Source organism: Humulus lupulus, chromosome X, assembly GCF_963169125.1.
Source record: "Humulus lupulus chromosome X, drHumLupu1.1, whole genome shotgun sequence".
Classification (NCBI taxonomy): Eukaryota; Viridiplantae; Streptophyta; class Magnoliopsida; order Rosales; family Cannabaceae; genus Humulus; species Humulus lupulus.
In genome coordinates this window covers 49,696,780-49,711,163 of record NC_084802.1, presented here as the reverse complement: position 1 = coordinate 49,711,163, position 14,384 = coordinate 49,696,780, and the positions used below count along the sequence as shown (strand labels likewise).

Here is a 14,384-nt window from a genome sequence, read left to right as displayed (position 1 = left end):
ATATCAGACAGACAAAAAAAATTCTTGAGCAGTGAACTCGGGCGAAGTGGTCAAGGCTAATCAATGAAGAAGACACGAAAATGGCAAGAATGAACGAGCGCCATGAACCAAAGCTCCATTGTAAATCCGATAAAAAATCAATGAAGACAAGTCAATTGAGACCCCAATTCCGACAACATACATAAACCGGAACATATGAGCACCAACAGTGGACTTGTGAGTATTAGACAACCAATTTGTCAATGTGACCTTGTGAATGACCTTATACAATTTGGATAAAGCAGTAGCAGGAATAACACCTTTACTTTCGAGCCACTTAGAATCAGGAATATCAGACAGTTCAGCAACAACTAAGTCTAAGTCAGGGGAATAATCATAGCAAAAACCAAGAGATTGAACCACAAGAATATTAAGAACTTTGGCTATAACAGATGGAGAAAAACGAAGCCACTTACCCCGAAAAAATACCCTAAATTGATTTGGATAAGAAGATTCTAAAAGATGTTTATCAATGTTAGAATAAACTTCTCGAACTAGATTATGAGATAGCATGAGCATGTTAAAGATTGTATTAAGCCAACCCTAGACGCCATTAATTCTTTAAAAATAGGGAAATCCTCTAAAACAACATTAGACTCAACATTCAAAGGACGAAAATACATGTGATCCTTGTACTTTTGAAACTTACGAGAGTTAAAAAACAACATCAAAGGTGGGAGGTCAGACAAACCAGAAGAGGATTGACCACGTTTGGGACGAGAAGCTGAGGGAAGAGAAACAGAAGACTTCCTAGCAGTAGATTTTTTACTTTTTGGCACAGAGGAGACAGTTGGGGACTTAGAAGATCTTTTTATTTTATTTATTTTTGGATGATTCAAAGGGCTCAGAGAGTACACGGCGCTTTTTAGGAGCTGAAGAGACTTTGGGCGAACTAGGTTGGGATGGGGCAGACGCTGACTGAGAGGGAGACTCGGAGATAGACTGAGAGATTTTTTACTGAGAACAAGTTGAACGTCGAGGAAGTAAGGGTTGAGATTTAGGCTTTTTGGCAACAGACTTAATGTTTTTACGAACAAACAATGAAGAAGAAGGACTAGACACAACAGGAGAACCCTCAGATGGAACTACAGGAGAAACTAGAGGAACATCAAAAGGAGTAGAGTCTAAAGGGATACCTGGAGCTGGAGCAGCGGAAGAACCTAAGACATTGGAAATGGGCAAAGCTAGAACGGAGACATTGTCAACAACTGGAGGCACAGACGACGAAACACCAGGAGAAGAGTGAGACGGAGGAGAAGTATGTATTGCTTCAGAAGCCATTTGAGCAAAAAAAAAACAATAGTAGGGAATCCCTACTAGGGATTGAAGCTAAAAACAAAGAGATGAATAAGATAATTCAAGAAAAATGATATATAGCATAGAAAGAAGAAACCCTCAAAAAAATTTGCTTATTTTGTTAGTAAAAAAAACATTGTACACCAAAAAGGCTTAAGCAAATAAAGGCTCATTAACTGAAAGAGTGATGGTAAAACAAAAAAAAAACCAACCATGATATATCAATGAGATTCTGAGACACAACATAAAGACCAAAAAAAATATCAGACCAAATGCTTGAGAAAGATGGCAAAAGAGAGCTCGGAGAATCAAATAGACAAACAAACAAGTGGCTCAATTAAATCTCTAAGAGCACCAAAAACCAAACTAATAACATTATTTTCAACATGATGCTGAACCAATATTTGTTATATGTGTGTGAAAGTGACCTCATGTGAGATAATTGACTCACTCTCTCAAAAACACTCAAAGCATTTTAGCTATTTTTTTATTTATTTTATAAAAAACAAACAACGGCTATGGCTTTCACTCTTGACCAGGGATGTAGCCGTCTTCTCTACTAGAAAATACTAATGGAGAATAAGCAAACTACTCAAAAGTAAATTCAATAAGAGAAAGCTCTTCCCATTACACCTGATAAGGTAGCCTTTTTAGCTAAGGAAAATAAAGATCCAGTCAAAAACAAAATCCTGGAAAATAATGACATTGAGATTCCTAGACAAATCAACAAATGAAACTGATTGAACCTAAAAAAGGAAAAAAAATGTAAAAAAATAAATAAAATGATTCTCAAATAGAGAAAAATCCAATGCATTTCCTTAAATGAACAAAGGTCTAAGAATTAAGTACTTTGGTAAACAAATTGGCATATTGAGCATTAGAAGACAGATGAGATAACATGATGGTTTTTTATTCAACCAACTCTCTAATAAAATGGTACCTAATGTCAATGTGTTTAGTCCTTGAATGTTGCACAGGGGTTTTAGAAATATTAATAGCACTGGTGTTATCACAATACATGATTAGAGATTTTTGAGGGAAACCATAATTAGAAAGCATCTTATTCATCCAAATTAATTGAGTGCAACAACTCCCTGCTGCAATATATTCAGCTTCTGCAATGGAAAGGGAAATAGAATTTTGTTTCTTGTTGTGCCAGGACACAAGATTATTTCCTAAAAAAAACACAACCTCCAGATGTACTCTTTCTATCATCTAAATTTCTAGCCCATTCCGAGTCACTATACCCAACTAAAGACATATTAGTATCATTTGTATACCACAAACCAAACTCAACTGTGTCAGCCACATATTTCATTATTCTTTTAACAGCAACCAAACGACACTCAGTAGGTGAGGATTGATATCTAACACATAATCCTACACTCAAACAGATGTCAGGTCTACTAGCTGTTAGATAAAGAAGACTCTCTATCATACTACGAAAGAGTGTTGGATTTTCCCGACGTGTCTTCAGTGAGCTTAGATGTAGTGCCTATAGGTTTCCTAGCATGCTTTGAATGTTCAAGACCAAATTTTTTAAGCATGTTAAGAGTGTATTTCAACTGGGAAATAAAAATCCCATTTTTCATCTGTTTAATTTGTAATCCTAAGAAAAAATTAAGATCACCTATCATGCTTATTTCCAATTCAGATTTCATTAATTCAACAAAACTATCTATTACATCAGGGCAAGTGGATACGAATATGATATCATCTACATAGATTTGAGCCACGAATATACATGTGTTCAGATGTTTTATAAAGAGAGTTTGATCTGCATTTCCCCTGTTAAATCTATTAGTGAGAAGAAAATAGGTTAATCTGTCATACCAAGCTCGCGGTGCCTGCTTTAGTCCATATAGAGCCTTTTTCAGCGTATACACATGATCATACAAATGTCGATCTTTAAAACCAATTTGTTGCCAAAAATTTCTTCTTGAAGAATTCCATTGAGAAATGCGCTTTTTAAGTCCATTTGATGAAGCTTCATTTTAAGTTGACAGGCAATGGCAAGAAGCATTCTAATAGATTCAAGCCTTGCTACTGGAGCAAACGTTTCTTCAAAGTCTATTCCTTCCACCTGATTATACCCTTGAGCCACCAGGCGAGCCTTATTTCGGGCCACATTACCAAACTCATCTGACTTGTTCTTAAAGATCCACTTCGTCCCAACAATATTTGACTCAGTAGGCCTAGGAACCAGCTCCCACACATCATTACGCTTGAATTGTTCTAGTTCATCTTGTATAGCACAAATCCAATGTTCATCCAATAACGCCTCATTTGCATTCTTAGGCTCGATTAAGGAAAGATAACAAGATTGGCTTATTTCATTAGCTGCTTTCGTCTAGTCACCATGTGGTTAGTAGGATCACCAATAATCATAGTTGGAGGATGGGCTTTTGGAATCCATGAAAGTGGACCATTTTTATATAGTCTAGCATGAGTTGGTTCAGCCTGCCTAGTACCAGTGGAGTCATCAGATTATGGACTAGGAGAAGGAGACTGATCTTGCATAACAACAGGCTCAGATGGACCAACTGGAGGAACAAATAAAACAGGAGATTCATCCTCTTCAATTATCTCTTCCCTATCCTCTGATTCATCAAATCTGACATTGACAGACTCCATGACTATATGAGAGTGCTTGTTAAAAATATTCCTTCATCAGTTCTAGGATCAAATATGGCAAGATGCTCAAGATCATTCAATATATAACATTTACATCCAAACACATATAGATGAGATAGATTAGGAGTTTTACATTTCCAAATTTTGCATGTCATCTGAGTTGTTCCGGACCTGAGATGAACACGATTGCTAATATAACAAACTTTGTTAATAGCCTCAGCCCAAAAACGAGTAGCTATATTTTTCCCACTCAACATAACACGAGCCATTTCTTGAAGCGTCCTATTTTTCCTTTTAACTACACCATTTTGTTGCGGTGTTTTTGGTGTAGAAAACACATGTGCGTTACCAAGATGATCACAGAAGTCGACAAATAAACTATTCTCAAATTCTTTTCTATGATCACTTCTTACTCTATAAACCTTCAAAATCTTTTGAACCTTCTCATTTTGAAGTTTGAGAACAAGTGCAGAAAATACTCCAAAGGTATCTGACTTTTCTCGGATAAAATTGACCCATGAAAATCTAGAATAATAATCTACACACACCATGCCATGCCTGTTCCCATTTATACTTTCAATCTAGATGGGTCTCATTAAATCCACATGAAGAAGTTCCAACACTCGAGAAGTTTGCAAATACTTAACAGATGAATGAGGTGATCTAACCTGTTTCCCATTCTGACAAGGACCACAAACATTTTCTCGACTTACTTTACAATCTGGAACTCCCCTAACAGCCTTAAGTTTGATAAGTTTCTGAAGATCTTTGTAGTTCAAATGTCCCATTCTGTAATGCCATAACTCTGATTTTTCAAGTAATGTCCTCTGACACAGAACTTCACTGTCTAACTTGTAGCAGTTATCACTGGACCTCTTGCCTGTCAAAACTGTATTTCCATATGATGAGACTACAGAACAACAGTTGTTAGGAAAATTGACCAAATATACTGAATCACACAGCTGGCTGATACTAATTAGATTTGCTTTTAGACCCTCAACATACAGAACATTCTTAAGAGAAGATAGATTCCTTAAAACAAGCTCACATTTCCTTGTATAGCCCTCTGTTCCCGTCACCAAAAGTCACTACACCTTCAATCATTTCTTTGTTGTTTATCAACAAATTCTTGTTTCCAGTCATATGCCGTGAACAACCACTGTCAAAATATCACTAGTCTTCTTTAAAAGCAGATAAAGAAATATGAGCCACACAAGCCTTTATGTCAACTGGATCTTCCCTAGCATAAATATCAAATGGTTCCATTTTGACTTTATCTTTTGATTCTAACCCTTTCTTTCTATCAGCTAACTTTTGAAGATATGACTAGCTTGAAGCACTTTGGTCGAATGTGTCCACGCTTGTTGTAGAAATGACATACAAGAACAAATCTTCTATTGGAAATAAACTCAGAGGGACTTTTTACACTATTTGATCTATACCAAGATTCATCTTCTTGAGACTGAGAATTTGTAGACAAATCTGCATTTTGTCGAAAAATTCTTGATGTAGAGAAACCATCAATAAGTGTCTCCTTTCCATTTCTGTTTAATAGCCTTATCTTGCTTTGGAACCCTTCCACTCCATATCCCTCTCTAGGTTTTTTTACTTTTAGAACTTCAAATCGCAAGGCCTGCAGCTGAACATTCTTATCATCTAATTTTTGTATCAACTTTTTAATTTTGAACTCAACCTCTTGTTGATAAGTATCATCTCTTGATTCTTTCCCTCGACCTATTTTACCTTCTTTACGATACTAACACATTGTTCATACATCTGTTCATAAGTTGTTTGTTGATCAAGACTTTTTGTCTCATATTCACTAGACTCATCATCTTCACTCCCAAATTTCTGATTAGATGTAGCCATGAATGCCACCACACATTTCTCTTGATCTGACCAATCACTGCATGTTTCTTCTTTATCCTCATCGCTGTCGCTCCAAGTGACTGTCATTGCTTTCTTCTTTTTCTGAGTATTAGCAGCTTGAATGTGACCAAACCCCTTACACTCGCAACAATGTATGCCTCTACTTTTCTTTCCTTGAGGGACCCTTGATTTTTTATTAACTGGCACATTTTTCTTGAAGACATTTTCTATTTTCCGACTTGGTTAACTCTTCTCATGTTCTTTTTCAAGAATTTTGCAAATTTTTTTGTGAGAAAAGCTACCTTATTTTCTGTCAAACACTTAGATACATCAGTCTTCTCCAATTCTTCTTTGTGAACAAATGCAAGGCTGTTATTTCCCTTTTCCTTTTCCTTCTCTTTCTTATCTTTGCCCCCACCTTTTTAAAGTCATCTCATAATTTTGCAAAGAGCCAATCAGGTCATCCAGATTTAACTCCTCCACATCATGAACTTCCTCAATAGATGTAACTTTAGCTTTGAACATTCTAGGCAAGACTCCAAGAACCTTCCTCACCAATTTTGTATTTGAGTATGTTTTTCCGAGTGCATAGGACTCATTTGAGATATCACACAACTTCGCATAAAAATCTGCCACAGTCCCCCCATCCTCCATATTCAAGTTCTCAAACTGAGTAGCTAGAGCCCTTGAGTTCCTTCATTCTTTGTCTTCAATTTATCCCAAGCATCTTTGGCAATTTCACAGTCGGCTATGACTTTCATCTGGTTTGTAAATACTGCATTGAAGATAGCATGGAGAACTTTAGAACTGAAATTTGCCTTTTCAATCTTAGCTTTAGACCATTCACTCATTGGCTTGACTATTTCAACTCGACTTTCAATAACACTTGAGGCCTTCCACCCATTCTCCACTACCATCCATGCTCTTTCATCTACAGCTCTCAAAAATGCCCTCACCTTGATCTTCCAATAAGGGTAGTTAGTCCCTTCCAACATCGGAGGTCTTGATGTAGAACCCCCTTCCCTGAACATATCCATTGGGTCTGCAAAAACAAGAAATGACAACACCCATACAAGAACGTACGATGGATCACGAACAAACACAGAGAACTCAAATCTAAAAAATAACAAGGTCACTAAAGTAAATAAAACCAATAAAATCACCGAAAGGATAGAGATCGAACTTAAAGAACCATGCTCTGATACCGATTTGAAAATAGTTTTGCTACTTTAATGACAAATCAAAAGTATTTATTGTTAATTGGAGAAAATCAATTTCAAATGATAAGGACAATCAAAGAAACAACAATTTCTTAATCTAAGAAAGATATTAGAAATCTGAAATACTTCAAGAAATTGAGAAGTACACACATACAATCTTTCAAAGTTTCATTATACAGATTGTTTAATGAAACAATGACAAGTAAACAATGACAAAGAAGAACTATAAACTTGCAAGCTTCAACAGATCACACTCTTTGAACTCCCTTCAAAGACCTGACTGAAATCTCTTCAGTTTGTCTGAACCAAGTTTTTTCTTCCTCTCCGATCTACAATACCCAACCAGATTTCTTCAACTTCTTCTTCAACCTTGAGTTCCTCTACCTAAAACAAAAACGATTGAACCAAGAACACAGAAATCTAGGGTTTGTCTTGTCAGAGATTTTTAGTTCTAATCAACTCATTAGTCTATTTATAGTAAGCAACCATCACGCGGTCATGTGAGCTTACAACTAACTAAACAATCAAATTTGCGGACAGCACATATAACACAGACAGTGATACAACAGAACCCAGCTCAGACAAAACAGCAGACATTTTTTCAAAACAAGACCAAGTCTAAACAGACATTAACAATCTCCAAAATTATGATCAGTAAAACAGATAACAAGATCACCTTATAAACCTCAGAGAAAACACAAAAGTCAGCAATTACAAATATCCAGAAATACAACCAAGAAGACCAAACAAAAGATAAAAGACCATAATGCTCGGAAATGGAAAACACTCTTAATCTAATATATTCTTTCATTTAATCTACGCCAATATTATGAGAATAGTGAACTTAAAGAAATATTTACTTGCGTTTAAAATCAGCCATTTATAATAACTAGATCAACTTTAAGAACTCGATGTTCCAGCCACGATATTTTTTTTATATGTAAAGAAAAAAAAAACAACAAACTAGCCATCTAACAAAACTGAATACAACTTTAAAATACAGAGCAGAATTAGAATTAAAGGTAAAAATCTCAACTTACACAATGAGTTTCAAGGCCAGTTGTCTATTTACCATTTACGTACTCAAGAAGGCGCCGATCAAGTTCAAAATATCTGGAAAGAAGTCTCTGCAGCATAGACGAAAATCAATATTACCAAAGGCAAAATTAAGTGCTAGTACTTAAAATACGTAGTTTGTCCTCATACCTTGGTTATGGTAGGATGATAACCCTTGTGTTCAAAATCAAACTCTGGAAAACGTGCAATTGCAGTTGCATTCTCAAACAAGATATACGAGGGAAGCTGATCCATGCTACCTGTAAATACAGTCATCCTACGATTACTTTTACAATTACTATAAATGAAAATAAGTATGAATTTAAAAAGAAAAAAAAGAGCTTAGTTCTTTGTCATTTATCACCAAGAAATATTCCAAACTTTTCTGCAGCATTTGGGAATACTCCAAGGTCAACCATTGCAAAAGCTAAATTTTTGTTTGAGTAACTGCAGCAGAGAAACATAAGCAATCACTAACCTCACAAGAATTATTAAGTTGGTAACAAGAATAATCAATAAGAGCTTTCAATAAAGATGATAGGCATTAGACAAGAAGCATACGTAATTGAGAGCTCAGGAAAGCAACGACTTGAGCGAATACAATCAGATGAATAGGAGGAGCGTAACTCTACCTATCAAAATTAAGAGTGTCACTTAGACGTTTAACATAATGTGAAATAAAGTAGAGATATACCAGCATGCCAAATATTTTAATTCTCAATCTAAAAATTTGTGAGACTGAGTTTAAGACTATAATTGGCATTAGGCTGAAAAGGCTGGAAATAATGTGAATCTTGTTCATTTTTCTTTTTGATGAGATAGCCTCAAAGGAAAGTATAATATGGAATGCCATTGACTGCAACTACACCAATGCTAGTACAGAGCCTCATAAAATAAGAGCATCTATTAGATGTACTAATAATTTCTCCATCATTTTGTTCTTTTGCTTGGAATTTATTGCTCCATGAATTAACAGTCGAATTTTGTATTTAACGATAACAAAAAGTAAAGAGAAAATCTATCAAACCAACCAGCCAAAATCTTGATGTGTTCCCTTCAGTCAGCAAGGCTTCTAGCTGTAGTGGTGTTAATTTATTGGAAGCACCTAGAATAAATGAATTGACTTATGAGTAAAGAAATTATCATATGGTACAGGGAAGAAAAAAATCCGAAAGAGAAAGTAAATATAAGAAAAAAGAATAATAAAATGGAAAGAATTATACTAGCAAAACCCATGTTTACATCATACCTGATCCTTGGAAAGCAGGTTGTTGTGTTGTAATATACATAACTGCAAAAAGAAAATCATAACAAGTTAAAACTGGATCAGAAAAAATAAAATTTCCACTTCCACCATGAGAGAACAACTATCAGCCATGAAATAATCCATGGATATTTCACTTTCCTTCCAAAAAAATTCAGTGTACAACAAAACTTAATTTTAACTTTTCCCATGTCAAAGGTACAACAGGATGATAAAATTACTATTACAAAGACAAAACAAAAGAGCTTTATTATATCAAATCAAAGATATATTACTTTCGTAAATATAGAAGCCTAAAACATACATTTAAATAAGCTTTCCATCAACCATTATTATGACATATGTTGCCTTATAAAAAACTGAAAACAAAAGATAAAATAATGTCTACCTGAAAAGGCCACAATGTACCATAGGGCCAGGTTATATTCCATCATTAAAGCAAGGGCAACAAGAAAAATCTGTAGGTTAAATACATAGTTAGAAATCAGAAAAAGATACATAATCGAGAACTTATATTTCAAAAAGAAATAAGTTTGTCACTCCTTGTAAACAATAACTTATAAATTATAAATTAGATTTTTGTCCTTCACTTTGAAATTAGCAGTAATTTTAAGAGCATTTAGCTTTTGACATTATCAGGCATTTTAGATTGTCGGAACTTAATAATGGATTCCTTTGAAGACTTAGCTTTTATTTTGCAGTATTATAACCTTTTATAATGAATTATTGGTTTTGACCAGCAAAGCTTGCTATTTAGGTATTCATTTATGTATTTTTGTGGAAAAAAAATAAGCCTTGCACCTAAAAGCATCTCAAGGCTAATGCCTCACCTTCCAGACAAAACTACTAACAAACTAGCCATTTTAACCGGTGCTTATAAATTAATCACATTCCTTAAAAAAGGATCAATTTAGAAACTTAGCATTAGCAGTAGCCTTACTAATAATCTGCTCAGAATCTAAATGACACAACATGAAAATGATAATAAATACTATAAGCCATTGGATTTCTTAGTTTATACTCAACAAAAATTACAAACAAACAACATGAGGAAACAGCATTCATTGTGTTTACCTTTGCGAAAAACAGTGTATCGCCAATAAACCCTTCCCATGTTTCTTCTCTAACCATCTGTTGCAATAGGAGGGAAAACTTACATCAAACACTTTGCAGAATCCATGACCAAGCTAATTATTTAATATTGTTAAATCACTTAATAAGACAGTAATTCTTCTTCAATTCCCAACACATCTATGAACATGGCAAGCTTCTATTAATAAATTTTGACTATGATTGTCACTTAGGAGCAATAGAAGTAAACTAGATTAAGTATTATAGTCTAATTGTGCATTATCAGAAATGAAATATTATCAATCCAATAGATGGATCGTTTCCCTTATTACATAAAATTCACAAATTGATATATTTCGATCAGTAGTAACCACTTGGCCAAAATTCAAAACTAAAATGTTTGCATTAATTCGATGAAATTTAAAAACAAGATCGGGGAAGGCAAAGGGTGCACATCCAAAATCAAGATTATGTAGAATGGAGCTCATACCTTGATAGCAGTTAAAACGCCAAAGGCCAAAGCCGCTTGAATTTCCTAACAGAGACAAGTCATATAAATATACATTGATTTTATAACAATGATAGAGAATTTGGAGAATCGAAGAGACAGAGAGATGAGATTACTCGATAAATGAGGCGATCGGCGAAGGTAGGGCTGAGTACTGAGACTGAAGATGTACGGACAACGAAGTAAGAAAATAAAGCGAGGAAATGGTACATGTAATAGGGCTCAGTGAATACTAAGTTGAGCCATTGCGCTGCCTTATTGCGCTCACCCTCCATTGTTGTCTCTCGATCTGAATCACCTTCTAGCTCTAGGGTTCCAAGAATGACTATATTTCCCACCAAAATTGATCTAAAGACTAAACAACGGAAACTGAAATGTACACTAGTGATGTCCAAAGGTAAAAAGAAATTACAGATAATATTTTTTACTCATAATTTAAACTAAAAACAAAACGAGCATAATTAGAATTGAAGTGATGAAATGGCTATTTGCAGAAGAAAAAAAACGACCTCCGTTACCTTTGCCACTTAATTCCCCAATCTCAATAATTTTGCAATTAAATCCTCAACCTCAATTAACAGCAGCACAACTTCCATCTTCTGATAATAATTGTCTTAACATTAAATATATTTATATATATATATTATTTTATAAATATTAAAAATTTATGATTGAATTAATTATTAATTTAGATTTTTAAAATAATTTTTACATTTTTAATATTATATAAATATAAATATTGTAAGTATATTTTAATGTCATTTTCATTTATTAATGGTTACACATTAAATTTGACATGTTTTATCAATTATTATTTAATTTAAAATTTAAATAAATATATTTAAAATATTTTATACACATAATTCTATTAAATCATAAACATTTTATAAACATTGGACTTCTTAGATGAAATTGTAAAGAAGCCAACTGTGCTAGTATCATATAAATATGAGTATATATGTAACTCACTTAATTACTGCAAATACAATATATTATTTTATAATATAATATTTTAGATTAAATAAATGTGACAAAGAGTGTCACATTTTATAAATATAATAGAGAATTATAATATTTAGATATATGTGAATATTCAAATATGTAACATGTTTAGTGTTATAAATTTATGACTTCTAAATATTGTTCATTATTGTGTAGATTTGTTGTTACACAATTTTGAGTTGATTTTCTTAAAGTCATAAGTGAAATGGTTGTTAGAGATATGATTTTAACCGCAATAATGTGTTTGAATGTTACAAAATCAATTGGGAGAAGATTTGAACCGTTTGGAAAAATAACACAATTTTGTTTGCTGAAATTGGTCAGTGGTCGCAGCCATAGGTGTTGGTGGTCACGACCACTGATACTCCTGGTCGCAGCCAGAGTAGCTGACAGACCAAAATTTCAGTTTTTCCAACTTTTTTGAACGGCTCCAAAACACAAATAACTCTCAAATCTCATTTTTAATTCCATAAACATACAATTCATCATTGGTAACAGTCATGAGGTTGGTGGAATTTGAAATTCAAATGGTGTTTCTAAACTCTATAAATAGGAGTCTATTGCTCACTTATAGGACAATTTTTCTATCTATTAAAGCACTTTGCTAGAAAACACCTAGAGACTTGATAATTTCATAAAGTTATTTCTAAAATTGTGAGAGATCTCTTAGTGCTTGAGTTATGGGGAAATAAGCTTTTAGACAAATGTTTCAAATCTTGTTCAAGTTAATGATCCCCAACACTCTTCACTTTGGTTGTGTGAGTGAGAGTTATTTGTTTATTGTCATTGTTCTTTCATTTTATTCTATTGTTTTTTATCTTCTTATGTTTCTTCTCTATTTACTTGTATTTCTTGTTTAGAGTAGTAATTCTTTCATTTCTTTTGTTACAAATATTTTTACTTTATTTGTATCTTTTTGTTTAGAGTTGTATTTCACCATTCTATTATTCTAATTCTTCTCTTATTTATTTGTATTTTTCAGTCATAGAGTTGTAACATTATTTAATCAATCTTAGATTATTTGTATTATTTTGTCTAGAGTTGTAATAGTTCTTACCATTTCCATTGATACAATATATATTTTCCTAACAGATATATTTAACAAAAAAATTAGTGGAATAAGTCAAATGACTATGAGCATCTCCAATGGAATGACAAATTGGTGGTGCATAGCAAAAATATAGCTCATTTTACAAAAAAAAAAAAAAAAAAACTTGCCTCAATGGTATGCCAAAAATTGTGCTAAATTTGGTACATGCTAAAAGTTTGGTCAAATTTAGAACACCATATAGCATAGTCCATATTTTGCATCACATAAATATTACACTTTTTCTATTTACTTTTATGTCATTTTTATTATTTTTATCTTTTTGCATTAAATACTATATTTTTTACTTTATTGTTTTATTATTATCTTATACTATCAGTAATAAAATATAAAAAAAATATATTATTTTTTTGTATATTTTAAATAAATATCAAATTAGTATTAATCAAATATTAAATTTTATAACTATTTGTACAATTGTGCAGTATAGTGCTTAAAATTGTACTAAATATATAATATATTTACTTTGTGCCAAATATAGCATATTTACATCTCCCTGATGGTCTAACAGCTGCTACCACTAATTGAGATTGATGATTTAATTGCAAAAATATTGAGATGGGTGACTTAAGTGCCAAAGGAAAGGGGGGCGGACTACACGAGTTGTGGATGGCATCGTGGGAGGCGAACTACATGGACAATGTCGACGAATGGATAGCTACGGCGGGGTGAGCTGGCGAAGATGGTGGCTGTAGTGTTGGGGGATAAAGAAGAGCAAATAAAAAAATATCGAATTCAATAAGTTAAGAATTAATCTTCTCCAACTAGATTTGGCAAAACACTCAAATAGATCCATACGCACCAAAAGGAGTTATAGACTCTTGACTCTAGCGATTAGCAGGGTCATCGAATAGAATTCTAATCTTTCTCTCGATAATTAACATTAGTAAATACAACTTCAAGCAATATACCAATATCAACATCACATAAATTAGTCAATTTATCCTTACCACAGATGTTGAGTTTAAAACTCAAACATTAACTATGATATTGGTGTAACCTTACCACACCAGTGTAAATAAATTCCTCAGTGACACTTCTCAAGCATCGTTGTGAGCACCAAGACTACCAAAAATGAATTAAGACCCAAATCTTCATTTTACTCATCTAGCAAGCACCACCCAAATATTAATTTGATATTATATCTTCAGTTAGCATTTTACTTAATGGGTACATCCCTCAATTAGAAACAACCTCAATTCACATCCCGCACATGTATAACTCTTAGCGGGAAACACCCATTTGAGATTTGCACAAGTATAAGAACCTTGCATGTATAACTCTCAGCTAGGAAAGACCTTCAACTAGGCATTTGTT

The 14,384-nt window shown here is 33.4% G+C and overlaps 2 protein-coding genes across 3 annotated transcripts; both read right to left on the bottom strand.

Annotated features, from left to right (window-relative positions):
* Window positions 1–3,208: 3,208 nt before the first annotated feature.
* On the bottom strand, window positions 3,209–3,969 carry LOC133805797 (uncharacterized mitochondrial protein AtMg00820-like). The gene is made up of 2 exons (XM_062243951.1): window positions 3,862–3,969; window positions 3,209–3,685 (listed from the first exon to the last, which is right to left on the bottom strand). The coding sequence occupies exons 1-2, from the start codon at window positions 3,967–3,969 to the stop codon at window positions 3,209–3,211; spliced, it is 585 nt and encodes a 194-aa protein (XP_062099935.1).
* A 3,177-nt stretch (window positions 3,970–7,146) lies between these two features.
* Window positions 7,147–11,464, bottom strand: LOC133803456 (uncharacterized). 2 transcript variants are annotated; one of them, XM_062241509.1, is made up of 11 exons: window positions 11,074–11,464; window positions 10,940–10,984; window positions 10,453–10,509; window positions 9,767–9,836; window positions 9,364–9,405; window positions 9,146–9,219; window positions 8,676–8,746; window positions 8,479–8,561; window positions 8,265–8,374; window positions 8,131–8,185; window positions 7,147–7,442 (listed from the first exon to the last, which is right to left on the bottom strand). In XM_062241509.1, the coding sequence occupies exons 1-11, from the start codon at window positions 11,230–11,232 to the stop codon at window positions 7,423–7,425; spliced, it is 786 nt and encodes a 261-aa protein (XP_062097493.1). In that variant the 5' UTR covers window positions 11,233–11,464; the 3' UTR covers window positions 7,147–7,422. The 2 variants fall into 2 exon arrangements, with proteins under 2 accessions (XP_062097493.1, XP_062097494.1); XM_062241510.1 differs by having other exon boundaries at window positions 8,099–8,185; window positions 11,074–11,461.
* Between the last annotated feature and the right edge of the window lie 2,920 nt (window positions 11,465–14,384).

Bases quoted from the DNA above. Each gene is read 5' to 3' on its own strand.
- LOC133805797 (XM_062243951.1), bottom strand. From the start codon at position 3,969: ATGGAGTCTGTCAATGTCAGATTTGATGAATCAGAGGATAGGGAAGAG. The intron at 3,686-3,861 runs GTTGTTATGCAA...CATGGTGACTAG, and splicing joins CAGTTGGTCCATCTGAGCCT to ACGAAAGCAGCTAATGAAAT.
- LOC133803456 (XM_062241509.1), bottom strand. From the start codon at position 11,232: ATGGAGGGTGAGCGCAATAAGGCAGCGCAATGGCTCAACTTAGTATTC. The intron at 9,837-10,452 runs GTAAACACAATG...TTTAACCTACAG, and splicing joins ATACACTGTTTTTCGCAAAG to ATTTTTCTTGTTGCCCTTGC. The intron at 9,406-9,766 runs GTAGACATTATT...TTCTTTTTGCAG, and splicing joins GTACATTGTGGCCTTTTCAG to TTATGTATATTACAACACAA.